Consider the following 14008-nt stretch of genomic DNA (forward strand, 5'->3'; position numbering starts at 1 on the left):
GATCTCCTGACCTTGTGATCCGCCCGTCTCGGCCTCCCAAAGTGCTGGGATTACAGGCTTGAGCCACCGCGCCCGGCCTCACACCTGTAATCTCTACTTGGGAGGCTGAGGTGAGAAGGTTGCTTGACCCTGGTGGGTGGAGGTTGCAGTGAGCTAAGATCATGCCACTGCACTCCATCCTGGGTGACAGATCAGGAACCTGTCCCCAGGTTGTCAAATATAAATGTCTAAATTTAACCTAGGAAGAAATGGAACATTTGAATAGGACAATAACCCTAAAAGAGATGGAAAAATTGTTAAAGATCTACTATTGCAAATGACAATGGAATCATATGAAATTACAGCTGAATTTTATGTAACTTTTAAAGAACACATAATTTTATCGGTATTTAAACTGTTCCAGAAGATGAATAGCTCCTGTTTCACTTATAAAATAAGCATACATTTAATGTCACAACCTAACAGCACAAAAAAAATCTAGAGACCAATTTAATTTTGAGTACAGATGCAAAATTTCTAAATAAAATATTAGCGAATAGAACCCATGAATGTATTTGAGGACCCAACTGTGACCAGGTGGGGTTTATTCCAAGAATACAAAAGTCAAAATCTATCAGTGCAGTTTATTACGTGATCTATTTAAAGGTAGAAAATCATATGATCACATCAATAGATGCTGCAAAAGCATTTAACAAAATGTATAGATGCTAGTAATAAAAACTATTGGAACAGACAATGGAAAGAAACTCCATAGGCTGGCAAAACTTAGAAGTTCGATAACTATTGATGTTCAGGAGAAAGAATACTCATATTACTGGTCGAGTATGTGTTACAGCCTTTTTGGAAAGCAGTCTGGCAAAATAGATTACAGGTAGTATCTGTTTGATCCAGAAATTCTACTCCTTGTTCTCCTAAAGAAATAAAAGCACCCACATGTAGGGATATATATTACAAGGTTGTGTTCGGCATTACTGTTTGTGTTGGGGGAAAAATTTAGACAAATAAATAGCCACCAGGAGAGGAATGGTTGGATATATTCTAGTACATCCAAATGGTGAAATATCATGCAACTATAAAAGTAATTTAGGGCTATCTCAGTTGAATGAGCTATTATTGAGTAGGAAAAGCAAGATGCAGAAAACTTGGTATAATATACTACTAATAAAAAACAAAAAGATTGTGTTTATTTGTGTCCTTGCAATTATATGTAGATGGAGAAATACAGATGCTTTTCTACTTATGATGGGGTCACATCCCAATAAACTCTTTGGAAGTTGAAAATACTTAAGTTGGAAGAAAATGCATTTAATATACCTAACCTACCAAACATCGTATCTTAGCCTAGCCTACCTGGAATGTGTTTAGCACACTTACATTGGTCTGTTGGGCAAAATCATCTATCACAAAGCTTATAATTGATACAGAAGGGGGTCAGGGAAGTGCTGGGTAGAGGAGGGCATGGTCCCTGGTTAGGGCTTCACTCTCAGACCTGTCACAGACCTAGAGAGGACAGGCCCTCCTGCCTTCACACCCAAATGTTCCATTTCCCAAGACCACCCTGGCCCACCACATCCCCATCCTGTACCTATAAAAACCCTGAGACACACAAGTGACTGGACGTTGAGAGGAGCATTGCGACACAAGAGCATACTGACAGACGCTGGCAGGCTGGCAGTCCATCAACCAGTAGAAGGACAAGAAGTTTGGCCGGGGCAGTTGGAGGAGAGCCCAGGCGCTGACTTGCCCGACTCCAGGGGAAAACCCCTTCCCACTCCATCTCCCTTCTGGCTCCCCATCCATCTCCTGAGAACTTCCACTCAATAAAACCTTGCACTCATTCTCTAAGCCCATGTGTGATCTGATTCTTCCGGTACACCAAGGTAAGAGACCTCAGGATACAGAAAGCCCTCTTTCCGTGCGATAAAGCAGAGGGTCTAATTGAGCTGACTAACATAAGCCACCTACAGACGGCTAAACTAAAAGAGCACGTGGTAACACACACCCTCTGGGGCTTCAGGAGCTGTAAACATTCAGCCTTACACACTGCTGTGGGGTCAGAGCCCCATAACCTACCTGTCTTCATGCTCCGCCTAGAAGTTTGAGCAGTGGGGCACTGAAGAAGCGAGCTACACCCCCATCACATGCCCTGTGAGAGGGATAAGGGAACTTTTCCCATTTCATAATGAAGTGTTGAGTATCTCGTGTCATTTACTGAATACTGTAATAAACGTGAAAAACAATGGTTTTGTGGATACTCAAAATATGGTTTCTACTGAATGTGTATGGCTTTTGCATGAGTGTAAAGTAGAAAAATAGGAAGTTGCGAACCATCTGTATGTAGAAGAAGACATACCAGGTAGTTAATATGGGTTCCTGGGGGAAGTGGAACAGGGAAGGGTGGTATTCTGGCTGATACTTGTGGAGGAGAAAAGAACCAAATAAAAAAGAATGCACACACACAAAGGCCACTAATAAATAAGCAACAATATGTCTGGTGACCTTTGTGTATTTATATATGTAAATATGTGTTTATGTGTGCATGTGCATGCATGTGTGCACACATGTGCAAATGAAATCTTAGAGAATGCCTATTGCCTCTGAGTTGTTTTGTTGAATTATTTATTTATATAAATTTCTGTAATACTAAGTAGCAACCTAGATTTAAAACAACAATAAATTCTCAACGTCAAGTACAGCATGGTAACTGTATTAGGGCACTTTGGGTTGTAAGTAACAGAAATCCATCCAGAAAACTAGCATAAGCATAAAAAGGAATTTATTGGCTCACAGAAACCTTCATACATTATTGACTTCAGAAACTCAGTTTAGGTCTCATCAGGTTTGTCTCTTTTTTTTTTTTTTTTTTTTTTTTTATTTTTTTTCTCTTTTTGCCCAGGCTGGAGTGCAATGGCATGACCTCTTGTTTTCCTTTACTGTCTTCATAATTTTGGCTTTGTTCTTCTTATTCTCCCTCTTGCTGCCATGGCAGTTCCTTGATACATCGTTTTCTGGTTTTGTGTGCCCTCCCCTGGTCCCTGTCCTGTCCTGTTTTTCCCTAGCTTCAAATAAAAAGAGTTCCAGGCAGGAGCTTTGAGAAGTCTGGTTTGGCTCACATGCCCATTAGACTAATCCTTGTGAATAGGGGAGTAGTGGAGCATGTGATCAGTCAGGCCTGGTCCCAAGTCCACACCTTTGGAGAGAAGGGAGGTACTATGATTAGCACAGCCCACCCACCATTTTGTAATTTGAGTAAGTAGGGAACACTTCGCCAAAGAAGTGGGGGCAGTTGGGAAGGGAGCAGTGTGATATAAAGGAGCAAAAAGATCCTAGGTAGATACAAACAACAGATGTCCACTGGAGGGACTTTGCTTTAAAATATAAGCCAAGTTTGCATCTTCACCATCAAGGGAATTAAGTAGCAGAGTAAGATGGATTTGAGTCTAATAATAAGTGGTAAACATTTAGGGCTGTGAAAACAATCATTTGCCCAATAGTCCAGGAGCTCAAGCTAATTTATGAGAATAATAGTAGGTAATTATTTGTATAGTCTTATCCCCAGATGACTTATAAAAGGATGAAAGACTGTGAAGTGTTAGTTAGGTATACCAGCTTCATATATTTGAAAATGTATGTATTTTTCTAGGAAAAGAAAACTTTGTATTTATTTTTAAGGCAATTTTAGCATACCAGATTTTTTACTCAGTGTCTGGTGAGACATACTTTAGCCCTTGTTCTCACCAAGGCATGCACAGATATGTCCATCCTGGAGATTCCATCCACTTTCCCTCTTTTCTTAATATATAATAATTTACATATTTATGGGGTACATGTGAGCGTTTGTAACATACAAAGAATGTATAGTGGTCAAGTCAGGGTAATTGGGTTATTCATCACCTTAACTGTTTATTATTTTTATATGTTGGTATTTCAAGCTTTCTGGTTACTTTGAAATATACACATTATTGTTGCTAAGTATAGTCACCCTAGTATGCTATCAAATATTAGAACTTATTACTTCTATCTAATTGTATGTTTGTACCCATTAACCAACCTCTCTTCTTTCTCCCTCCCCTACCACATCCTGAGATAAAGTTGTTTAGCTCCCATACGAGTGAGAACATGAGGTATTTGTCTTTCTGTGCCTGGCTTATTGCACTTAACATAATCACTTCTGGTTCCATTCATGTTGCTGCAAATGACAGGATTTCATTCTTTGTTATTGCCAAATAGTAGTTCACTTTTTTTATCTATTCCTCTGTTGATGGGCATATAGCTTGATTCCATATCTTTGCTATTGTGGATAGTCCTACAATAAAAATGGTAGTGCATATATCCCTTTGATATATTGATTTCTTTTTCTTTGGGTAGATACCCAGTAGAGGAATTGCTGGGTTGTAAGGTATTTCTATTTTTAGTTTTTTGAGAAATGTTCATACTGTTTTCCATAGTGGTTGTACTAATTTATATTCTTACCAGCAGTATTGATTCGTAGTAATTCATGAAAATTAAGATGATAGATAAGTGACATTTCAATTTTGTGAAAAAAAATTAATGAACTTACATACAGATCATATGGAAAAAGTAAGTTGATCCAAAATATGCATCTATACATTTTGAATGTAGAAAAATCTGTACTATAAAAATAGCCCAAAAAGTCATAGATTCCCTTTCTTTCCTTTTTCCTTTTGTTTTTCCTTTCCTTTCTTTTTTTATGGTGAAAGATAACACTAGTACAGAAAATGGTACTGTGTAATGGAGTAGCACAAAATGAACCCTTGTAAGTACCACCCCAGTCAAGAAGAGCGCATTGTCAACCACTCTGTAGCCTGCACTGAGTCTGCTTGGACATTGTCCTTTCTTCCCTTCAAGGCATTGGCTGTCCTGATAATATGGTTTGGCTCTGTGTCCCCACCCAAGTCTCATCTTGAATTGTAATTCCCATGTCAAGGGTGGAGCCAGGTGGAGATAATTGAATTATGGGGGCAGTTTCCCCAATACTGTTCTCATGATAGTAAGTTCTCATGAAATCTGATGGTTTTATAAAGGGTTTCTCATTTAACTTGGCATTCATTCTCTCTTGCCTGTTGCCGTGTAAGACGTGACTTTGCTCCTTTTTCGCCTTCTGTCATGATTGTGAGGCCTCCCCAGCCATGTGAAACTGTGAGTCCATTAACCCTCTTTTTCTGTATAAATGACTCAGTCTTCGGTATATCTTTATTAGCATAAGAATGAGCTAATACAGTAAATTAGTACCAGGAGTGGGGTACTGCTATAAGGATACCTGAAAATGTGGAAGCAACTTTGGAACTGGGTAACAGACAGAGATTGAAACAGTTTGGAAGGCTCAGAAGAAGACAGAAAAATGTGGGCAAGTTTGGAACTTCCTAGAGTCTTGGAGGGCTCAGAAGGCAGGAAGATGCAGGGAAGTTTGGAACTTCCTAGAGACTTTGAATGCCTTTGACCAAAATGCTGATAGTGATATGGACAATAAGGTCTAGGCTGAGGTTGTCTCAGATGGAGATGAGAAACTTGTTGACAACTGGAATAAAGGTAACTCTTGCTATGTTTTAGCAAAGAGATTGGTGGCATTTTGCCCCTGCCCTAGAGATCTGTGGAACTTTGAACTTGAGAGAGATGATTTAGGGTATCTGGTGGAAGAAATTTCTAAGCAGCAAAGCATTCAAGAGGTGATTTGGGTGCTATTAAAAGCATTCAGTTTTATGTATTCACAAAGATATGGTTTGGAATTGGAATTTATGTTTAAAAGGGAAGCAAAGTGGCCGGGTGCAGTGGCTCATGCCTGTAATCCCAGCACTTTGGGAGGCCAAGGCGGGCAGATCATGAGGTCAGGAGATTGAGACCATCCTGGCTAACATGGTGAAACCCCGTCTCTACTAAAAAAAAAAAAAAAAAAAAAAAAATTAGCTGGGCGTGGTGGCACGTACCTGTAGTCCCAGCTACTCGGGAGGCTGAGGCAGGAGAATGGCATGAACCCAGGAGGCGGAGCTTGCAGTGAGCTGAGATTGCACCACTGCACTCCAGCCTGGGCAGCAGAGCAAGACTCTGTCTCAAAAAAAAGGGAAGCAGAGTATAAAAGTTCAGAAAATTTGCAGCCTGACGATGCAATAGAAAAGAAAAACCCATTTTCTGAGGAGAAATTCAAGCTGGCTGCAGAAATTTGCATAAGTAATAAGGAGCCAAATGTGAATTGCCAAGACAATGGGAAAAATGTCTCTGCATATCAGAGGTCTTCATGGCAGCCCCTCCCATCACAGACCCAGAGTTCTAAGAGAAAAAATGGTTTTGTCAGCTGGACCTAGGGCCTTACTGCTTTGTGCAGTCTCGAGACTTGGTGGCCTATATCCTAGCCATGGCTAAAAGGGGTCAGTGTACAGCTCAGCCCATGACTTCAGAGGGTGCAAGCCCCAAACCTTGGCAGCTTCCATGTGGTGTTGAGTGTCTGGGTGCACAGAAGTCAAGAATTGAGGTTTGGGAACCTAGATTTCAGAGGGTGTATGGAAATGCCTGGACGTCCAGGCAGAAGTTTGCTGCAGGGGTGGGGCCCTCATGGAGAACCTCTGCTAGGGCAGTGTGGAAGGAAATGTGGGGTTGGAGCCCCCACACCAAGTCCCCACTGGGGCACTGCCTAGTGGAGCTGTGAGAAGAGGGCCACCGTCCTCCGGACCCCAGAGCAATAGATCCACAGACAGTTTGCACCATGCATTTGGAAAAGCTGCAGACATTCAACGCCAGCCTGTGAAAGCAGCCAGGAAGGAGGCTGTACCCTACAGAGCCACACGGGCAGAGCTGTCCAAGACCTTGGGAACCCAACTGTTGCATTAGCATGACCTGGATATGAGACATGGAGTCAAAGATTTGGCTGCCCTGTTGGATTTTGGACTTGCATGGTGCCTGCAGCCCCTTTGTTTTGGCCAATTTCTCCCATTTGGAATGGGTGTATTTATCTAATGTCTGTACGTACACCCTGTTATATTTTGGAAGTAACTAACTTGCTTTTGATTTTACAGGCTCATAGGTGCATGGGACTTGCCTTGTCTCAGATGAGACTTTGGACTGTAGACTTTTGAGTTAATGCTGAAATGAGTTAAGACACTGGGGGACTGTTGGGAAGGCATGATTGGTTTTGAAATGTGAGGACATGAGATTTGGGAGGGGCTAGAGGTAGAATAATATGGTTTGGCTCTGTGTCCCTACCCAAATCTGACCTTAAATTGTAATAATCCCCACATGTCAAGGGCAGAGTCAGGTGGAGATAATTGAATCATGGAGGCAGTTTCCTCTATACTGTTCTCATGATAGTGAATTCTCACGAGATCTGATGGTTTTATAAGCAGTTTCCCATTTTGCTTGGCATTCATTCTGTCTTGCCTGATGCCATGTAAGATATGCCTTTGCTCCTCCTTCACTTTCTGCCTTGATTGTGAGGACTCCCCAGCCTCCTCCACAATGTGGAACTGTGAGTCCATGAAACCTCTTTTTCTATATAAATTACTCAGTCTTGGGTATGTCTTTATTAGCAGCATGAGAATGGACTAATAAACCTGACATGTAGTCTAATCACCTCCAGACTTTTCATAATAACTTTACCACCTAAGCTTGCACCCCTAAATGCTACAGCTTGATTTTGCGTGTTCGTGAACTTTATATAAATGGACTCATATAGTATTACTCTTTTTGAATCTGGCTTTCACTGAACATCATGATTGTTGTCCACAGCCTTTGACAGAAGTGAAGACAGGGTGGAGATGGGATGGAATGGCTGTATTTTAGAGGCCCAAAGAACAACTCTAATTATAACCCTAGAAAGGTTTAGATTTTTGGTTATTATTCAAGTTCTTTGAGGGATCTTAAAATCATAATGACATAGGTGAAACTTTTTTTTTTTAAAACTCTAGCAGTTGGTAGCCTGGCTTTTCAAGAGGAACGATCACCATGCTGTTTTCTGCCGTTCCAGGAAGAAATACTTGTGTTGGCTGCATTTCCAGGGATGCTGCCAGAGCTCAAGGCTGTCACCTGGTCTTGCCCAGAAGAGCCATTCTTAGAGGCAGGACTTGATGAAGGCTTTCCTGCTGATGGAATAGGTTTGCTAGAGCTGGCCTTGGAATTAGAGTAGGTATATTTTTTATTGGATATTTGAATATTGAGTATTTTCTTTGCATGTTACCAAGAAGTCCCTTACATAAATTTTTATAAATATGAACATTATAATCACATAACACTCTATCTTAACATATTCACTAATCTGAAAGAGTATTTCTATGACAAAACAAAGCTTTGTTTCAAATAATAGCTCAATATTGTCAAGGAAATAATTTAGGTTCACACAATTATCAGATAGAAATTGTGGCTGGCTCAACATAAAGTTTTATTGCTACTCTTCTAATGGTTGGAAGCTTGGTACCGAAAGGAGGAATGTGACTCGCTGACTGTCAAGTGCTGATGTTCTAATGTGTTCTCACGTATTCATAAACACTTATGTGTCTACTCTAGCTTTCTGTGCCTCTAGATGTAATTTTGCCTAGTTATCCTCACTGGATGTTTTACTCTTTTTTTCTGATGTCTTTATGCATATGTTTACATACTTTCTTTTCCTTTTTCCACATGACTTCACATACCTCAGTCCTTTCTATGGCAGTGGGGACAGACAATGCTGCTAATCCTACTGGGACCATCAGCTTCCTAACCTCTGGATTCAGGAGAGCGTTATGTCTGGGTGGGCATGTAGCTCCAAAGAACAAATTACATGTTCCATTTGGGTGGGCTGAAGTCTGTGTGTGGCTAACGGGGGTACTGTTGTAAGAGCCCTGTGTTCAGCAGGGAATGAATGGGAGCTTTCTAGGTGGCAGATCACCAGTGAACTGCCCAGGGCTAGGGGCTGTCCCATGAAGTGAGCTAGGACTGTGTGTGTTGACCAGGATAGAACTCCTTCTTGTTCTTTGGCTATCATCCTGAAGATGTTCATCCCATAGGAGGAAAAATGCCAGCCTTGTGGAACTGTGAGCAGGACATAGTCATGTTTTGCAGGGACATGGACCTGCATATCCTGAATGGGATCAGCATCAGGAATGAGGAAAATTAGGGCACATGGAAGGAAAGGAGAGAGAAGACTTGATGTTTGTGTCTGTATATCTTTTTTGTGTGTTACGCTGGATGCATAGAGATTGGGTTGTGGTAGCAGTTTTGAAATACAGGCATACATATACTATATGTTAAAAAATCCTACCAACATTTTTGGTTACCAGAGATTCTATAGATTGACTTCTTTTTGCCACCAAGTATATATCTTGCCACTGCTGTCCATTACACATTCTTGTAGAATAGGAAGTCAATTAAAAATTAAAGTCTTAAAATGAAGACAATATGTATTAATAAGTCAACTATTCATGATTTTTAAAATTATCCAGATTCAGCTACCCACTGCCTTTCTCTGTTAGTGCAGTATGATCCATAGCAAATTTAAATGTCTAGCAGTTACTCTCTGCCCTCAGAGCTGTTATGACAGCTTTTTGCTATTATTGCTTGGAGATGTGCTCAAAAAATCAAATACATTTTGATATTTTTCTAAGCCAAACATAATTTAAGGTGAATCAACTACCAAAAATACCACATATATTAAAGCTAGTTAAAAATAATTTGGAGATTTTCTATTAACACTGCTTCCTTCCATTAGTACTGAAAATTGAAAACTGACTGTGCATATGAAATTAACCTTCAGCCATTTGTCCAAAGCCAGTAATAACCAGTAATAGCAATAGTAATAGTAAGGACTGTAGATTGTATTACACTTTCCTTTTACTAAAGAGTTTGTGTGAAATAAAGTAGATGAGTAAGTGAATGTTGAGTATTTATTGATAGCCATGCACAAGTGATTTCTTCATGTCTAGAGACATAGCTATGCATGTTTTATCTGTATTTACTTCTCTTTCTTGGGACTTAGACTTGACTTGTTTATAGTGCTTATATTGGGTGTTACATGCCTCGTTCTTCCTTTAGTGAATGTATATGCACAGCTGTGGTTTTCAAGACTGGCATTGAAACAAAAAAAATTGAAATGGAATAGTCAAACAATAAAGGCTTTTATATAACAGATTTCTTTACACTGAGAAGGTAAGAACAGTCTGCTCTACTTAAATATGCTCTTATCTCTATCAAAGCACTCTCTGAAAACACATTTTTAACATTTGTCCTTAATATTCCCTTTTGTGTATTCATGAGCACTATTGACGGTATTTAGACACCTGGTATTTACACCAGCAATACTCGAATTAGTCTTCTGTTTCCAATACATGTCCCATTCTGTTTTCAGAGGCCAGAATTTGTTACAAGTTTCAGAGTGAAAATCTCTTGTATCTAGACTAAAGTATGTTCTAGAGCACATAGCTAGCTCTACACTGTCCTTTACACCCATTAGGATTCTTAACTCTTTCTTCACTATCATGCTTGTTGACTGAAACAGCTAAGCATGGAGATAACACTTTCCTGTTCTGATGACAGAAGTATGTGAAAAGATGAAGGAGATTTAACCTTCTAAGTTTATTGCTTCTAATCCTTGAAGCTCAGAAAATTCCATAAAGCACTTTTCAGAAACACCTTTTCAATGAACTGTTCATTATATTAGAATCTCTTTTCTTCTTTACAGACTCTTCATGTGGCCTTTATAAATATGCATTTGAGACACAGTTATATGCAGAAGTTGAAAATGCCTGGAAGACTTCTGGTTTCTTTCACTACTTGTCCTGCCTTTTTGTGTTGCTGCCAGATTTGGATGATATGATATTCAGAGGGGCACCTTAATCAAAGCCATTCTTCAACAAGACCCACCTGGCAGAAGATTGCACACATAATTCAAGATGGCTAGTCAACCTCCCGAAGACCCTGCGGAGTCTCAGGCCTCTGATGAGCTCGAGTGCAAAATCTGTTACAATCGATACAATCTGAAACAGAGGAAACCCAAAGTGCTGGAGTGTTGTCATAGGGTTTGTGCCAAATGCCTCTACAAAATCATAGACTTTGGGGACTCCCCACAAGGTGTCATTGTCTGTCCTTTCTGCAGGTTTGAGACGTGCCTGCCAGATGATGAAGTTAGTAGCCTGCCCGATGACAACAACATCCTTGTTAACTTGACTTGTGGAGGCAAAGGGAAGAAGTGCCTGCCAGAGAACCCCACTGAGCTGCTGCTCACCCCCAAGAGGCTGGCCTCTCTGGTCAGTCCTTCTCACACCTCCTCCAACTGCCTGGTCATAACCATCATGGAGGTGCAGAGAGAGAGCTCCCCGTCCCTGAGCTCCACTCCTGTGGTGGAATTTTATAGGCCTGCGAGTTTTGACTCTGTCACCACTGTGTCACACAACTGGACTGTGTGGAACTGCACGTCCCTGCTGTTTCAGACATCCATCCGGGTGTTAGTGTGGTTGCTAGGTTTGCTCTACTTCAGCTCCTTACCCTTAGGAATCTACTTATTGGTGTCTAAGAAAGTCACCCTTGGGGTCGTCTTTGTCAGCTTGGTCCCTTCGAGCCTTGTTATTCTTATGGTGTATGGTTTTTGCCAGTGTGTTTGTCATGAATTTCTAGACTGTATGGCACCTCCTTCTTGACTGATATGCAAAATAAGAAATTGGACACACATTGCCATGTTTGAGTGTGAAGTTAGATACTTTATAATTTATTTTCTTTTATGTTCTTTATGATTAGTGTCCATGACATTAACAAAGCCCTTGGTCATGTATGGACTTGATTGGTTTTCCTGTAGGTCGGAAGTAAAAATGTTCATTTCTACTTAGGGGTTAGCACAATTGTATAAGCTCACCCTTCATGGAGCACTGACAGCAGTGAGTCTTCCCAGAGAAAGGGCAGGGTTTCACTCAGCACAGCCAGACAGACGGTAGTGGTGTGGTATGTTATGCTGCAGGGAGATTTAGGAATGAATGGATCCTTCCTTTCGTATTCATGGATATTCTGTGACGGCGGTTGGACACAAGAGGAAAGTTGCTCTGAGACACATCCATTTACAAAGTGTGTACTCCCTCCCCTCCCCATATTCCTGGTATTGGAACACCCTGGAATTGTCTTCAGGTGTTTTCTCTCTCAAGTCACTCTCTATAGTCAGCATTCCCATTGAGATACCTGTTCCCTCTGCACATTCTCCCTTGCCAAGAGGAAACTCAGTTCCATTCCCTTGGGTGGTTTCAACTGAATACCTGTTTTGCCACATTACTAAAGAGAATGAAAAGCACTGAGGAATTTGCATCACAGTCAACTTCATGGCAGAATGTGGCCATTTGTCCTAGAGACACACTCTTTCCTCCATGTCTATTTTCCTCTCCCTCAGTCTTCTCTGAGAAGAATGGAGGAGAATGAACTTCTCATAGAGTGGTTACTATTCATGAAAACCTTCATTTGACTCTTTCCTTATAACATCTTAGTTTTGGTTTTTTTAAACCACATTGCCCAATCAGCCTCACCCCTTGTCCTGAAAAGGTTACGTTTAAATTAGTTGCTTATAAATTCATAAAGACTTTTTCCCCCATTGTATTTTTGGTTCTATTAGGATTTACTTTACTGAATCTTACAACAATTAGAGGTGAACTGTGGCAATGAAAATCAGAAACAGTTAATGAGATGCTTCAGTTTACAGTTTGAAGTGCTAAGAACCTAAGTATTTTGCTGTACAGTACTGAGTTGTACCAAAATATAATGGTTTAGGTTTATGTGCAAGACTTTATGTTGTAGTCTAGACAAAGGGGTGGGCAAGAGACATGCAAAGCTGATGCCCTACTTGAAAAGACCCTTCAAGGAAGTAAATGGCAGGGACAGAGTGGAGCTTAACATGTTGCTATTCCTGTTGTCTTTGAGTTGGTTTTGGAATGAATTCAAGTTCTTACACAATTTATTTTGAATACAAGCATAACCTAGGTGATTTGAGTTAATGAACTTATTTTCATGATGTAGGGAAAGTTGAATGTATATATTTCTGAGAAGAACTTGTTTAGCAGATTACAAGTTGGCAGAATAGAATAGAATGTTCACAGAAACTAGGCAAAAATTTGAAAAAGCATTCTAGTCTCTAAAACCCATTACTAATTATTAACATTAAAATATTTGTAGCTTAGAAAGGGGGCATTACTAAGACGACTTTAACTTGTTCGTGATGAAATCTATTGTGTGATGCAGGTACAGTGCACCCATTCCAACTGGAATAGCAGTTTGATTTTTATTGTAAAACTAAACTTTGGGAATATGTATGCCCAAAGTTAAGTAGGATGAGAAAAGTATACATGGGATATGGTCCAATGAATAAAAGCCCCAAGATACAGCTAAATACATTTATGATTTCATAAAATCTAGTTTAGATAGCATTGTGATGCAATTTCCAGAAATCCATTTGTGTTTAGAGGAAATATCATGTTTAGAAGATGTTTTGTGGTTTGGATTTATATATTTATAAGGTTTTTTTAAAAAATGTTCGTTTTTTCTGAATTGTAACATTGAGTAAATTGATGAGTTATATAAATTTCTAGAAAGCTCTGGACATGGGTACTGTGTGTTTTGCTTATCTGTGTAATGTCTACAGTGATAAATTTGTGTCTCCATGTATTGCAGCAGTCTTTTTTCTAGTTAATTTGGCTTTAAAGAGCAATCTTTGTATGACACCAGAAAACTCTTCATGCTGTTGAATGAAAAAAAGATAATGCTTTAATATTTTATTCACTGTGATACTGTTTTGTTTGTCTATTAAATTGTTATTATTTCCAAATTTAGAAGTTTGATTTCTCTGACTTACGGTTAAAATTCAGTTATGACTTTGCACCTCTGTTAGTTTTAGATAATGGCAAACATGAACTTTCAGAAACGTTGGTTCAGCTAATGTCTTTATCATGCCCATGAAGACTTCAGAACTTTCCAACAACGGGGACCTAACCCATCACACTTCTAAAAGGCCTTCATAGTTTGTTTTGTTTTGTTTTTGTTTTTGTTTGTTTTGTTTTTA

General features: G+C 39.8%; 1 protein-coding gene across 5 annotated transcripts in view; it reads left to right on the forward strand.

Annotated features, from left to right (window-relative positions):
• RNF182 (ring finger protein 182) overlaps positions 1-13774 on the forward strand; it is a 56265-nt gene extending 42491 nt beyond the window's left edge. For 2 of the 5 annotated variants that reach the window (XM_011967911.1, XM_011967912.1), the window contains exons 2-3: positions 7976-8130; positions 10661-13774. In XM_011967911.1, coding sequence (XP_011823301.1) covers positions 10872-11615 — 744 coding nt within the window. In that variant the 5' untranslated portion in view covers positions 7976-8130; positions 10661-10871 and the 3' untranslated portion in view covers positions 11616-13774. Of the gene's footprint in view, positions 1-7975; positions 8135-10660 lie in introns of all 5 variants that reach the window. The other 3 variants (XM_011967913.1, XM_011967916.1, XM_011967914.1) reach the window with 2 other exon arrangements.
• The last annotated feature ends 234 nt before the right edge of the window (positions 13775-14008 follow it).

Source organism: Mandrillus leucophaeus, unplaced genomic scaffold (genome assembly GCF_000951045.1).
Source record: "Mandrillus leucophaeus isolate KB7577 unplaced genomic scaffold, Mleu.le_1.0 Scaffold82, whole genome shotgun sequence".
NCBI lineage: Eukaryota > Metazoa > Chordata > Mammalia > Primates > Cercopithecidae > Mandrillus > Mandrillus leucophaeus.